General features: G+C 31.7%; 1 protein-coding gene across 1 annotated transcript in view; it reads right to left on the reverse strand.

The window, feature by feature from the left end:
- Window positions 1-9805, reverse strand: part of LOC126845380 (dynein axonemal assembly factor 1 homolog) — a 32508-nt gene extending 22703 nt beyond the window's left edge. The window contains exons 1-3 of the mRNA XM_050584036.1: window positions 9719-9805; window positions 9465-9529; window positions 7659-8748 (exon numbers count right to left, since the gene is read on the reverse strand). Of these exons, the coding sequence (XP_050439993.1) occupies window positions 7659-8748; window positions 9465-9529; window positions 9719-9805 (1242 nt within the window). The remainder of the gene's footprint in view (window positions 1-7658; window positions 8749-9464; window positions 9530-9718) is intronic.
- Between the last annotated feature and the right edge of the window lie 5872 nt (window positions 9806-15677).

The following is a 15677-nucleotide window of genomic DNA, read 5'->3' on the forward strand; positions in this document are numbered from 1 at the left end:
TATTAATAATTTTTTATATGTATTAAATTTTTATAAATTTGTATTAAGTATATTTAAATTTGGTTTTTATCCTACTTTGATTATAATTATAAGTTTACTTGTTATAATATTTAATACTTGTTTTTTAAAGTTACATTTTGTTTTTATAATTTTTTTGTTAAGTATATAATATACTTAATTTTATTAAGGTATTAATACAATAAATATTTTATGTTCAATGAAAAATTGATTTAAATTTAAATTTTTATCCTATTTTGGTTATGATTTTTTTTTGCAATGTCTAGTTTTAGCATGAAGAAATAAAGGTGTACCCAAAACCAATTATTAAGGGAGATTAAATCCTCCTACAAGTACTATTTTATGAGGAGGGATACCCCACTTCTTCTAGTTCTTTTTGAATACTTGTCCCGCTTTTATAAAATTTTGATCTGGTCACTTTAACTATGGAAGATGTTTTTAGGTGTAAAGTATGTGTGTATGACGTATGTATGTATTTTATGTCATACAAGAGGCTACGTTTTCTTACCATTTATATTTCAGCCGTTGGATGTTACTATTGACACATGATTTTATATTGTTTTTGACATATTGTTGCCAACATGTTTTTGATTTTTTAATGTTTATTTGTATTTAATGTTTAATAACTTATTATACTGACTATAGTTTATAATTTAATATTATATAGAAACGTTTAAAAATAATAGTGACAATTTTTGACTGACATTTTAGTTTTATTATTTTTCATAACCACTTTATTTTTATTTAAACTATGGCAAATAAAAAAAATAAATGTAAAAAATCAAAAAAAGGTAGTACTCTTATAATGAGGCGCTACAAGAAAGATCAAAGGTAAATTTGAGAACTAAATAATTATTGTTTAATTTTTAAAATATAATTATTTCTCTATGTATATGCAAAGCTAAGTAAATAATATATATATAATATTTCTTTTGACTTTCATACATATTAGGGTAATGTGCATCATTTAAATAAAACGTTGTTTAAATAATCATTTTGATAACACATTATTCAAGTATAAGTTTTGCGAATATTTTCAAAAATAATTACTCAATAATTTGTTTATTCGAATAACGTTTCATTTGAATAAATTTGTAATCGAATTAAAATTTATAAAACTCTAGTCATAGGTTTTTGGCGGGGAGGAAGCTACACATACTTAACCCCCTCCCCCCCCCAAAAAAAAAACAAAATAATTATAGAAAGATAAAATAATAATGTAGATTAACCTAACCTAACGACCACGCCTCATTTATTTTTGTCGTAGCGATTTGAATAAAACAACGTCTGAGACGACTATGTCGAATTATATTGGTCCGTTTGCTCCTACACCGAATAGTATATCGGTACCAATTAGATTGAATACTTTGGACGACAAAACCGATTTTGAGATGTCTAAAACTTGTACAGCTGATGTTATTGAGCAAAGTTTGAATGTAGAACCAAGTTCGACTACTGATGAGGAATCTACCGTTTTTGAGTATATTGAAATGCAATTATAATTTGTTATAAAATATTTTATTTTAATAATTATTTATGTGTAAATTCAGCCGCCTCGAAGGTCGACGAGTTGTGGATATAGGTCATTTTTTCGAGCAAATTAAGAATAGTCGACATGAACCATTCAAATGCTCATTTTTGGACATGGTATTCATGTCTGAAACTAGTAAGGGGTATATTTCGGTCTTTAAATTTCATTGTAAAATGTGTAATATTATTTCTACAATTACATCTGAAAAGTCATCAAATACCGCATCTTACTTACCCATCAATAAAGCTATAGTGAATGGTAGCTTAGCTATTGGTATGAACAATTAGACATTTTTTTTTAGATATATTTATACTAAAAATTGTTTTTATGACATAGGAATAGGCCATTCACAACTCAGTGAATTTTTTGCCTTGGTAGAAGTACCTTCTTTATCAAGCACTTCATACTTATCAAATTTGACGACCGTAAGTGGTGCCGTAAATGATGCTGTTATTGAAGAAATGAAGAGTGCAGCCGAAGAAGAGCGACGTCGTATAGCTATTAAAAATGGGAATGTTGATGACGATGACGTACCAATGTGTACTGTTATTGCAGATGGGCAATGGTCAAAGAGGAGTTATAAGACAAAGTTCAACGCGTTTTCTGGAGCCGTAAGAAAAATCATATATTTTATTTTATTAAAACTGTTCAAAATATTCAAATAATATTAAAATAGGCTGCAATAATTGGATTACAAAAACAAAAAAAGTTTTATTTATTGGAATTATAAACAGTTATTGCTGTATTTGTCATAAAGCTATTTTTAAAAAAGAAGAACCACCAAAGCATATATGTTTTTTGAATTGGAAAAAAGCTTCAACGGAAATGGAAGCAGATGCTATCGTGGAAGGATTTTTACAAAGTTATAATATACACGGTTTAAATATAACAAGCTAATCAGTAAATAAATTGATAATTTATGATTATTTTATAACTTACGAGTATATTAAAGAATCAGTTAACACCTTAAAAATGATAAATAAGAACTTAACCTTTGTAGAAACTAACTAATAAACTATTTTGTTTATGTAAATGTTACATTTTTCATAGTTTCAAATATTATTTAAATAATATTACAATTATTTTAGGAGATGGTGATAGTAGTGTGACAAAACGGTTAAACGAGGTTTTGCCATATGGTAGTGATTTTAAAATTAAAAGTATAGAATGTCGTAATCATCTACTAAGAAACTATTGTGCCAAGTTGATGGCTCTAACAAAACGTACGGATTACCCCATTGTTGTAAGGAAGTGTATCTCTTCCAATATATTACGCTTTCGTTCTGATATAACAAAAGCGATGGACTATAACTTAAATAGTAATTTTCCTCTTTAACAAAAAATCAAAGGTATTTTTATTTTTAGATATTTCTTTTATGGAAGTTTTATTTAAAAATGCGATAATAAGCAAGGTTTGGCACTATTTGCATATTTCTAAGAAAAGTGTTTTATTGAAAATCGAATCTTATAATGTTTTAGAACTCAGAAATGATATATCGAACAGCGTATACCGTAGACTTGGTCAACACGATAAGTGTGCTCGATATTTTTGCACCGGACCAAAGGTCGGTGAGATAAACATAGTTCCCGATGCAGAAAATGCAGGAATGATGAGGCAAATTCGTAGCATTATACAGCGAATATCTATAAACGCTGATAGTTTAATTGAAAACGTTGACAATAATCCGTGCGAACAGTTGAATAGCTTGATAAATAAGCATGTTGGAGGCAAACGTATAAATTTTACCCAAAAAAATAATTATGCCACTAGAGTTGAAGCAGCTGTGATAGCATTCAATTCTAAAAACTTTTTAAGAGTTGTGCAGAAAAAAACGGTTTTTTACAGTCCTAATAGAAAGAATTTTGATATATAAAAGAAATAGTTTATATTTAACTTAATTGTATGTTTATTAATAATTTATATTACAATGATAGGGAAATTCGGCAAACGGTATTCAGCAAATCTCGATCGAATGAGGCAAAATACAGTTATGCGAAGGAGAAAATTATTTGAAGCTGGTATAAAACGAACCAAATCAACTGTAACTTGATCTAGTGGACCTGATGCAGATTATGGCTTAGTAGAGCCTTTAGATGATCTCCCCACTGAAGAGGAATTAAGCAAAAAAAAAAAAATGTTTCTAAACCAATTAGAGAAGTCGATAAAGGTGAACTCGAGCGCGCTACTAAAGAGCAAAGCCATAGTCAAGATTGGTACTGTAAAAGGAAAAAAGAGACTAACAGCCTCAAATTTCGGCGACATTTGTAAAATACGAGTGAATACTAGTTGTCGAAAAAAAGTATTCAGTTTACTTTATAGGCCTAATATTACAACTAAAGAAATGACATATGGTTTGGAATTGGAGTCTTTGGCAAAAACTAAATTTGAAAAACCATGTGGAATGTTTTCTGACAATGAATTTCCTTTTCTCGCCGCAAGTCCTGGTAACTTTACATTTTTTTAAACTTATTTTTTGTACAAGGAAATTGGTTAACAATAGCCCAGTCAATTGTCTCACTTCTCAGAAGATATCAGATTCTTAAATTATCCATAATATTAACTTTTAGTTAACCAATTACTCGGTAAACGGTATGCCATAGTCTTAGATATATTACTCATTATTAACTATAATTATAAACTATGTTTTTAAGATGGTCTTATTGGAAATGATGCCATAGTTGAAATGAAATGCCCTTTTGTAGCTCGAAATACTAGTAATGCGGCCAAAGCTGTGGAAAACAATCTAGTAAAAATAATCTCACCTTAGTAATGATAAATTAATAATTAAGTATCGTATATTTAGTTACAGTACTGCAGTATCAAAAATAATATAATAGAACTTAAAAAAAACCATAAGTACTATTACCAAATTATGGGCCAATTACGTATAGCTAACCGCACATTATGTTATTTTGTTGTTTATACTCCTAATTGGACACATATACAAAAAATAAAATATGATGATTCGTTTTGGAAAACAAAAATGGAGGAAAAACTTAAAATGTATGTATTTATTTAAGTTATTATTTTTAATAATGATATGAATTTCAATAATAGTATTAAATACCAATAATATCAATAACTGTTCAGATTTTATTTAGAGTGCTTGTTACCTGAGATTGTTTGTCCACTTTATGGCAAACGCCTTGAATTACCAGACATCAGAGAACCTTTACATATTCAGGAAGCCAAACTAAGAAATCACTAGAAAAAGTAGTATTAATAGTAAAGTTATGTAAAGTGGTATAGTAAGTAGTTACCTATTATAATTTATGACATTTGTTACCATAACATGATTTTTAGTTTTTATAGTTTATGATTTTTTATAATTTGTTTAGATTATAATATTAAGTACAATAATATATATATCTTAGTATAGGTCTGTGACGGCGAGTATAGACGAAATTAACACTAAATGACGTCTAGTTGATAAAAAATTATTTTTTTCATATAAAAATACAACTTTTTGTTATTTAAAAAAAAATTGGTAATTATATAAATAAGATGATGTCTTATATTTTAGCGCGGAACGGCAACGGATAAGATAATCGGTCAATTGTAACTTATAGACTAACTGAATACTGATTATGAGATTATCCAACAATTATTATTGTCATCGCCGCCGTGTTTCGCGGTGCGAAGTATCAAGTCGATATACCAATTATAGTGGTTTTTTGTTCCCACAAGTGAGACGGTGGACAGTTGATAACGCGACCGGCCGCACATTAATCGCTATAAGAATATAACGTGCACTTGCTGGCCGTGTCAGGTCTTGGATATAATATCTAATTGATCATTATTCATTCAATGGAACGTATTTGTTCCAAAATCGTACCTTCAACTTAAAAGTAATATATTTTACTTGTTTTTTAAAAACTATTGCTTTGAGTAAAACAGATATAGCATTGAAGTTTATTCAGAATATTTGATTTATAACTTGGAAAGTAATAGCTATAAAATATGTGTTGAACATTATTCAAAGTATAATGTTGAATCGGGCGTCGTGGCCGAGAGGGTTATCGCAGCAGTGTCTCTACGCACTAGCCGTGGTTCGAATCTCGGTCGCTGGCCGTTTCTCTAGCTGGGCGGGCAACCGTCTGGAGAGAGAAATGGCCACCTGACTGGCGCGGAAGGCAACGGAAAGCCGCCGCACTATAACCACTTCCCCAGGATGCCAACTCTTGTCTCTAGTAGAGCAAAAGTTGTCCAACCGACCTAAGAGGTCGTAGACTTGTTAGGTTAATGTAGAAAACAAAATATATTTATTTATAAAATGTAATATTTAAATTTACATTTACAGTAGTTCTAATAAGTAATTAGTTTGCGAGTACGTACGGATATTACAAATGCTGCTGCAGCAAAAATGCGTACGAAATTGTATGTTGACGCGAAGTATACAAGATAACAGTTTATGATGTAATAATGCGCGGTCCCGCGTGAACACAACGCGGACTGGTTGCGGCGACCGTGAGGTAGTGGGTGTGGCTTAACGCGTGCCTGCGCCTTGCGAAAACACCTAACAGCGCGTTCTATCGGTCGTTGCATGCGTTCCACTTTTGGTGTGGCGTCCTCTTAACAAAACGGCCTAAGTCAACTTATATATTTTGAAATACTTGACAATATTCTACTTCAAATAAGTACACGATTTCAAAATACTAACAAACTCATATTTTTACAAGTTGCTGATGTTACGAAATTTAAATGCTATTCTAAAATTTTCCCTGAAAATGCATTTGAAAATCTGGGACAATCTTATTCCGAAATATTTTTTGATAGAAAAAAATTGAAAGTAGAGTTAGAAGTACTATACAGTAATGAAAAATATCAAAATTTACATCATGTATATGATTTAGTAAAAATATTTGAGTGTGGTGGATTAAAAGTAATTTTACCTGAAGTGTATTAACTTTTATCTTTAATATTAACTATACCATCAACTAGGGTATCAGTGGAAAGGAGTTTCTCTTGTCTTAAACGTGTTAAGACATATTTACGCAATAGTATTTCTCAACATAGATTGAGTTCTCTTGCTCCAATTTCAATTGAAAAAGAGCTGATTGAGCAGCTTAAAAATACTGGAGCATTTTATGGTGATATTGTAAATATTTATTCCAGTAAAAAAAATAGAAATATAGACTTAGAGTATAAATCATAAAACATATTATATAATATGTTAAAATAACACGTTATATCTTTTACGTTGTAAATACAATTTATAGATTTTGTTACAAAAGGTTTTTTTTTCGTTTTACGGGTACTGCTGGGTTTTTTTTTATTAGGTTTTATGTATAAAATTATTATGTGTGTAAATATATGTATAAAGGTTGGGGGAGGAGTGTATGGAAAGAACCTCTACGTGGTACACTCTAGGCAACAGCGGTGATCGAATCATAGCTGGTTAATCTTTCCACTATTGCCCATAAAGTTTAAAGACTTCAGTATACTAGTGTATTTAATATTTTTTCGCCTCATGTAAAAATATATGCTAAAACCGCCACTGACATTGAGTAACTCTAAATAATAAATTATACTTAGGTAAGTACATATTTTTATAATAACCTCAATTATGTTTATTGTATAAATACAGTTAACTGTATTAACTGAGTGAACTATGTTAACTCTATTATGCACGTTTACGTATTTTGTAGTTTATAAGGTAACAATGTTTATTTAAGTTAAAAATCTTTGACTAATTAACATTTTTTTACTATTTACTGAAAACATTTAGTGACTAATAGTTTTACATGCTAAGTCCTTTGTACGAGTGTAGATATACTCTAATTAAAATAATAGAAATAAATTTGGGCATAGAATGAAAAAAAAAATTTAGCACCAACTATTTTTCAATAGTAGTATACATACTAAGTACTATTTCAGTACTCTGAAAATATAAGAGGTGAAAATACAGTTAATGTTTGTTAGACAAATTACAAAATACAACTTAATATTTCTGTATAATTAATTCTTATTTTATTATAAAATATTGTCAGAATAACAAAAATCATACATTTTGATAGATTTCTATAGGATTATGCAATTTAGAGTAGTTTTCTTCTCAGAAGACGGTTTCTCGGAGGTTTTAATTTCATCCGTTGATAGCTCATTCACAAAACTGATGTTTAAACTTGAAGCAGATACTTCGGTTTCAGATTGATGTTCGACGTTTTCATTTTGTGGAACGGATTCACACTTTACGTCTATTCTAGTGTCTTGTTCATAAATAGTTTTAACGCCGTTTTCGTAAATGTCAGGAATTATATTCGTCGAAGAATCGAAATTATCTTTGGAACATGTTCCCATTCCAAAATATTCTTCAATGTGACAAGGTAAAGTAGATTCTCCGAGAGTATCATTTTTTTCGCAATTCCAACGCTCATTATGGTCTTGTGATATACCGGACGACAGACTAAGATCAACATCGAAAAATATATCATCGTCGCTCGAACTTAGGTGGGTACTTTCGACCAAAATATCAACTTCGTCGTTATCTTCTTCTAAATCATAGTAGACGACAATATCTTTGACTGAATCATGCTCTTCATGTCTTTCACAAGACAAATTTTCGGAGACATCGAACTCAGCTGTTTGAGGTTTGCAATCATCGCCCATCGCGTTATTATCGGAATCAATAATATTTCCGAAATTAGCAAATTCTGTATCGATATTCCCAACTTCCATAAAACGATCATCCCCGCTTGCATTAATATCGTATTCTAAATTGACACTGCTACACTGCTTTAGATGATTCATTTTTGGTTGTTCGTCGTTGTTCAACACCGCGTAATTTCCCTCGCTATGGAATGTAATTTCGCTTGTATCACAAGTGGAAATAGGTAAATCTGTCGTAGGAACATTAGGAGTCTCCATGCTGTGACAACATAAGTCGTCAACGGCTTCACTTTCAGTTTCGCTATTGTTATTATCAGATGTTAAAACCTCTGCAACCAAATCGGTATCATTTGGTTCAGTAAAGTATTTATCAACAGAAGCGACGAATTTGGGTTTCTCGATTTTCTGTGCAGTAGTTTCGATGTCGAAACGATTATTTAAGTTTGACGCCAGTTGACTTTCTAATTGTTTAGTTATACCGTCATTGCGTAATTTTAACAAAATATTGACGGAATCTGTCATCTTTTGACGTTCTTCGTTTATTAAACGTATTCTCACTGCTTGTTCAGCTTCAACGCCACCCGTCATCCTATAGCAAACGTATTAAATGTTTAATTATAATTTTATTAGGGTATCACAGTGCATCACAGGTCTATAGGAATTATTATAACTGAAAGTGATAAAATCACTATCAAATAAAAGCTTAGATGCGAATCTGTAGATGGTAAAAATACAAATATCGTTAAAAGCATATTAATAAAAATATGTAAAACTTTATGGGTGTAATTTTTTAAGAGAAGATATCAACTTTTTACATTTTTGACCAATAAAGTACCTTTCATTTAAAAAATATTTATAACAGAATTTAAATAAAAAATAAAAAAACAAAGAACCCCATCAATATTTGATGCTTTATCATTATATGGAGCTTATTCCTAGTACAAGTTAGTTAATAACTGGTTTTCGCGATTAATGCGTAATTTCATAAAATTTAGTTGATTGAAAAGGATAAACCAGCTGAAAAAAACATGAAGATTTATAAGGAGAAGTCTGCTAATAACGGATATGACGAGAATGGGGCTCAAAATCAATCAGCTGATACATACATTCAAAATAACATTTTATTGAAATAGTGATAACTATCTTTATTATTTTTTTAGATTAAATTCGTGTGTACATTTTTTTTACTTTTCAGTTATATAAAATGTTTAGTATATTAACTAATAAATTGTTTTAAAAAAAATTAATTAAAAAATCTAAATTTCCCTAAGATGCTGGGACGATCTGTAGATTATATAGATTTACCATGCTTCTGTACACGCACGATCTCTACTTGTTATCGGTCTGTTGTCCAAATTTCTTAGTTCGGCCTATTCGACAAACAGTAACTACAGTAAGAAATGCCACAGAATACTAAATTGGATTTATTAAAAAATTCTATTCATATAATCTATAATATAACATAACATAAAATATAATCTAATAGATTAAAATTAATTATATCCAATCCGTAAAAATACGTCTAATGATTGATTAATTGTATATTTTATAACACTTACGCATTTCAATATTAACGTTTTTCTGTAATTTTTCAGTACTGAAACTACAGGATTTCCGGTTAGCCATAACACGCGAAGTGACTTCATTTTTTGAAATACCTTATGTATAAGCAGCCAGTAATATCAGTAGTATTAGGTAGTTTTTGTATAACTATATACGGTATCTGTTAGTGCCAACGCTATTTTGATACGTACCTATGCTAGTATTGTAAAAGTAACGTAAGTCTGTAGTGTTGTCTGCCAACCCATACCGTACATAGTTTTAAGGCGTAGCATTATAATTGACCCAATTGGTTTGGTTTTTAAGTTTCGCTTTACCTCGGTTATTTCAGGATCATCCAAATTGTTGTGAGAGAGGTCAAGCACAGTCAGCTTATCGCAGTCTGCCAGCTGAGAAATATCATCGATAGTACTGAGTTTGTTGTGACTTATAAGTAAAGTACTTAGCATCGGTAATGCACCTAACATTTAACATTTTATTTCATTTTACAAAAATGACCCAATAATATACTTGTGCTTACTCAAATTTTCAAGTTTTTTTATGAAATTGTGACACAAGTTGAGCGTATCGAGTTTAAGTAACATATTAATGTTTTCTATTTTCGATATTATGTTATTGTGCAAGTATAAACAAACAAGTTTCGTTTGATTTTCCAGACCTGATATTTTAGAAAGACAATTATTTTCCAACCACAACGACTTCAATCCTGTGTATTCTTCCAAATTTTCAATTACCGAATAACCTTTAACAAACCCAATAGTTTATGTTATACACTACGATCATTTTATTGTGACTTTGAAAACTGACGTATTTCATCGTAGTATATGGGTTGCTTTATAGAAAGCTAATTTTGGTTTTACTCACCTTTAAAGTGAAGATACATAACATCGTTAAGATACGGCGTCATGTATAATTTATTGTCCTTGCAACTTTTTTTCAAGGCTTCTTTAGTCATTCTGAAAACATAAATAGTAAGTTATTATATTCTTCAAAGATATAAAATAATAAAGTATTTAAATAAACCCTTAATCACAAAAATAATAACTATAGCGTATACATATTTCAGCAGCAATGTTACCATCATCAGCCCATATAACAGTGTTATTATATTCTGCTATTCTAGCAAAACAAGAATTTTACTAACTTGAACAAACTAGTGTTTGCTCCGTTGGCATCATTTTCACATTCCATTTTCTTTACACAACTACTTAATACAAGTTGAATTTAAATCAAGCTGAGAATGATTAATGCAATTATGATATAAATATTAAAATGTCTATGCACAATACATACTATTTTCGTAGTAACCAGTAAGACACATTTAGACAGGTTTGTTTTCAGTAACTAATCACTTTACAAGCCAATATATTACAACTTCTATTTTTACTAATGTAAGACCACATTAACAGCATGATTTCCTCCAAAGTCTATAGTACTCTATAGTACTTCTGTAATGACGGACAATTTTTAAATAATTTTTTAGGTTCCGTAAGCATGTGCAACAAATTTCCATATTTATTCCGTTTATTTTAAATATATTGACGAAAATTATGATAAACACCATCGACTCGTTAAGTTTTTTAAGTTAATACATGGTATTAAAACAAATAATTCAAGGTCTAATTCTGTATTTAAGATTTTGATTACTAGTATTAATATTTGGATAAAAAAATCCCTATCAATAAATTTAAAAATCTATCCCGACTTATGTGATAATGATAAACGGACCATTCATATGCTCCGTGTATCATCTTAATTTTTTCTATTTTCTTCTAACACATGCTATGTGTTGTGTTCAATTTCTTCTTTAACTTTTTTTTTAACGTTATGCGTCGTTGCAATGCTGTAGGAGTTTCTCTGAACCCGTTCGGCGGCTCTTTTTTGTTGTGAGTCAAGTAAGCAATTTTTCCGTTTATACTCCTTATCAAGGCCGATTCTGCTGATTCGCGCACAATTACTTGGTGACTTAAACGGGTGCTTACAAAGTTACCCACCTCTCACTTATCGCGCTCAGCACACCGCTGTAATTTTGGTTGCATCTAAAACTTCCAAGAGGAAGCTTAGTGTCAAAGCCTTATTTTATACACGTTGCTACAATGAGTCAAAACTATCCTAAACTAACTCGATCTTCTCACATTGAATGATTTTCATAAAACCATGTCCGAGTTTCACAAAACTCAATCAGAAACGCTGGCTCGATTTGAGTATGTTGATGACATTATTGCTACCGTAGAGAAAAATTTCAATAATGAGGTTTTTCTTTAAGATATAAATTATCAATGGCCTAAAGTCTGGGGACCCGTTTAAGGGATCGCACGTCAAATTAAAAAAAAAAAGGTCGATCCGTCCGAGTGGTGGACTTTGACACTGGTCGCACAGGTGGGGCGATGTTCGTCCACCGGTTATCGGAGGGTGATGAAATTGAAACAACACGGCCGTTGACAAAGTCATACTCCCCTGCCAAGCCGCCGCTTACTCAGCGACAATGCTAGGACTGTGTGTCCAGGCGGTCTTACCGACAGGTCCGGTTGGTTTTCGCTGGTGTTTTAGGTGAGGGAGGGAAGGGTACTAGGGCAGGGAGGGCATTGTAATTCATTTTACAATTCGATTTCATCTATCAAATCTTGAATACAAATTTTGCTCAATTCAAGATGCCATTCTATAGTGCTGCTTAGGAGGAACAAGAACATGAAAATAATAGAAGTCAATTTCGAAACAAAGAACGTTTGAATAATACGATTATAATGCCTAGGCATTTAAAAAAACTATAGAGAATGCTCGGCGACCGTAAGTTCACAAGTGACATTATCTTTTAAAATTATATAGTATACACAACAATATTGTTTAAATTTTAAGGATACATGTACAGGAATTTACTCCCACAGAGCTGGAAATTTTACAAACAAGACAGAGATGCATCAAAAGAAGGCTGCTTAACTTGACAGAAAAATTCTACAACTTTTTTGTAAGTAACTATCTTGACGGTAATCGGTCTGTCTGTCGTTAGCTCTGAAGATGACAACATTGTTGCGAAAATACGTATAAGCAGAAAGTGTATTATTTTATGGTTAAGGGTTTTAAATATTAATTTCTGTACCCCTACAGTAATTTCTACCAATACAGCATTAGCATTTCCTCTTTGTCGGACGACATTGTTAAAACCAAAGTTTTATTAGTATGTGACAAATATGAAACAAGTTTCAGGACACCAGTTTCGTTCTGTGTGCGGCCTGCCTAATAGTTTAAAATATACAAAGTTCTTAATCATAGAAGAGTACGATACATGTGTTAGTAGTCCATTACATAAGGGCTTGATATTCTCAACGGGTTGTATTGTAGTACCACGCTTACTAGCACTGAGGCGTAAACTGAATAATTTAAAACTAAAAATATGGTAATATATTGAATGTAGGTTAAGCTAAAAACTGTTAATGCAGAATTTTCACATACAAAATAAAAAAATATTAGCTTACTGTGTAGCTTGTTCGGAAAGAAAAATGAAGATTCCCTCTTTATAAATGTAATTGCTATACAATTTTCTGTATCTAGGTACTGAAATACTAGCTACTGTGTATCATAACAGAACTCTTCAAAATTAGTTCCTATTTTTATTTTGGCTTGCCTTAAAATGGTAATGAATTAAATCAGCAGTCATCAATCTCTTGGACCTCACGGACTACTAAATTCTACAAACCATTTATACTTTGTAGTTTATAGTGTTTATACTACGAGTCTCACGTTTTGCAATGCTTGTACGCTGGCGGTATTTTTAAGACATTCTTATTATTGATTTATTATTGTTAGATAGAGTGTAATCTGTTAGGTGAATTGTACGACGTCTCTGAGGCGTTTTGTTTAGGTAACCGATCAAAATCGTGCGAGAAGTTGTATCAGCTACACCTTTTCGAAATCCTTTAAGGTGGTCAGAAATATGTTCTCTAATTGGTCTAGGTACGGTTTAATGTATAACACTTTTTAAACATTGGTATTTATTTGTGAAAATTTTTAACTAGAAAATTATGAAATATAAAAATACAAAACAAATAGTTTATATTGTTCTGGAAACGTAATCACAGCCGTGTTGCAAGTACAAACTATAGTAAAAACGAATGTGTTGGCCTTTAATATAAATCGTTTTGTAAATAATTATAGTTATTTTAAACAAAATATGTACTGTTTGTAATTTTAGTTATTGTTTTAAAGATTATTATTGCTAAATCGGATGTATGAAAATTAATTGTTGTGTTCGACTTGTGGAGTAATTGTGGACCAAGTGGATTGATGTGCGGTCATAACTGGTGGACGTACATAGGCATTACCACTTTTGCATTGTTTGCCTTGTATTCTGTAATAACGTGGAGTGAAGACGCAATTACCTTGCACAAGATGGCAGATCCGGATTCAAGTGATTATTTTCAGTTTTTTTTAATGTAAAACTTCATTGTTTTGACCGCAGAATACTACACTACATAAACATGATAGGTGAGGACGAATGGGTTGACGAGCCGTGGTACAGGATCTACAATATGGCCTTTCGGAATTCAAGTGATTATTTTCACAGTTTTTATTTTATGCAAAAATGCTTCGTTTGACCAGAATACTATATTGTAAACCTATTGTTAACATATTTACTTATTGTGCTATTAATTATAGATAAATATTTTATGAAAAAAAAAAAATCATACACTCTAATACAATTATTGCAGGTGACGAAGAATGGGTAGACGAACCATGGTCGGTAGATGGTTTTGACGAAGACGATAATGACAGATATGTGCCGTTTTACGAGAGGTTCGCCGATCCGCTGTTTGAATACTTGCAAAAACAGCGAGTGCCCATGAGGCCCAAAAAATCGTCGGTTCGACGACTAGTCAGCGGCTTACACGTCAAAATTCCTTCTATGGATCACGAGGTTCAACAATTGTGGGACTGGGACTCGTTCGTAGCCGCCAACTGTGCTTTGGATCACGAAGAGACAGACTATACAATGTTGTCGGTGGAGTCTTGGGGCAGTTGTGATGTCGAGGAATTAATTGTAGTCGGATCAAAAGAATCCGTGGACTCTAGAACCTCAAGGATAAACACAAATGGGGAAAGCGAGGAAGGCATGTCGATAATCACGAACGACGAAAGATCATTGATTAACCAAAAAGACGGGGAAATTATGAGAGTATTAAGATATAATCGAACTGATGAAAAAAAAGTTTTCGCCGTATCTAAGGGTGAGGAAGCGGCTCATAGAGTGGGCTCAATGGTCAAATGTTTTTTCACTAATTCAACCCCAGAAGATTGCCAGTACCAGGTGTTGTGCTTGCTCAAGGCCGAAAGACAAATAGCCAACGGCAATTATAATGCCGCTATGAAGTATTTAATCATACTGTGGATGAACACGCAAAATGATGAAGTGACGAGGCGGTACATCAGTAGATATTACGACAAATGTATACACAAAGTAGTTAGCAGTAAATAAAAGTTTAACAATTGCCGATGTACGAATATTTTTTTGTCATTACACATAAACTGTTTGATTTTAAATCATTGTTTTATTTATATAAAGCTTAAAATTAGTTTTTACATCGACTGATTTCAGTAACACAGCCACACAAAAATTAGTTGGACTTCCGACGGATTCGACGCCGACTTGTATTTGAGTCGCTAAACACGGAGTTCAGTCCTTATTTCCATAACCTCAAAAAACCCTCGATTTATATGTCCTTTTTCGCTATGATCAGAAACGCAAGCTAAATTTGTAATTCAATCGGTACATACGAATTCATTACAGCAAAAAAATATATAAATATATATTAGCTTGGTCTATAAACCCACTGGCCTAGGAGGTGGGGGGGGGGGCAATTACTTCGATCTGCAAAAATGGATGCTTTGGCGGCCCAGACTGGATATTTTTTTCAGCTACTGAATTTGAATATGCAATCAGAATTACACAATTAGCACGCCTTT

The sequence above is a fragment of the Adelges cooleyi genome, unplaced genomic scaffold (assembly GCF_023614345.1).
Source record: "Adelges cooleyi isolate 19-005CV unplaced genomic scaffold, UGA_ACOO_1.1 ACOO_flye_CR_arks_rails_tigmint_CR_PRNA_784, whole genome shotgun sequence".
In the NCBI taxonomy this organism is placed as follows: domain Eukaryota; kingdom Metazoa; phylum Arthropoda; class Insecta; order Hemiptera; family Adelgidae; genus Adelges; species Adelges cooleyi.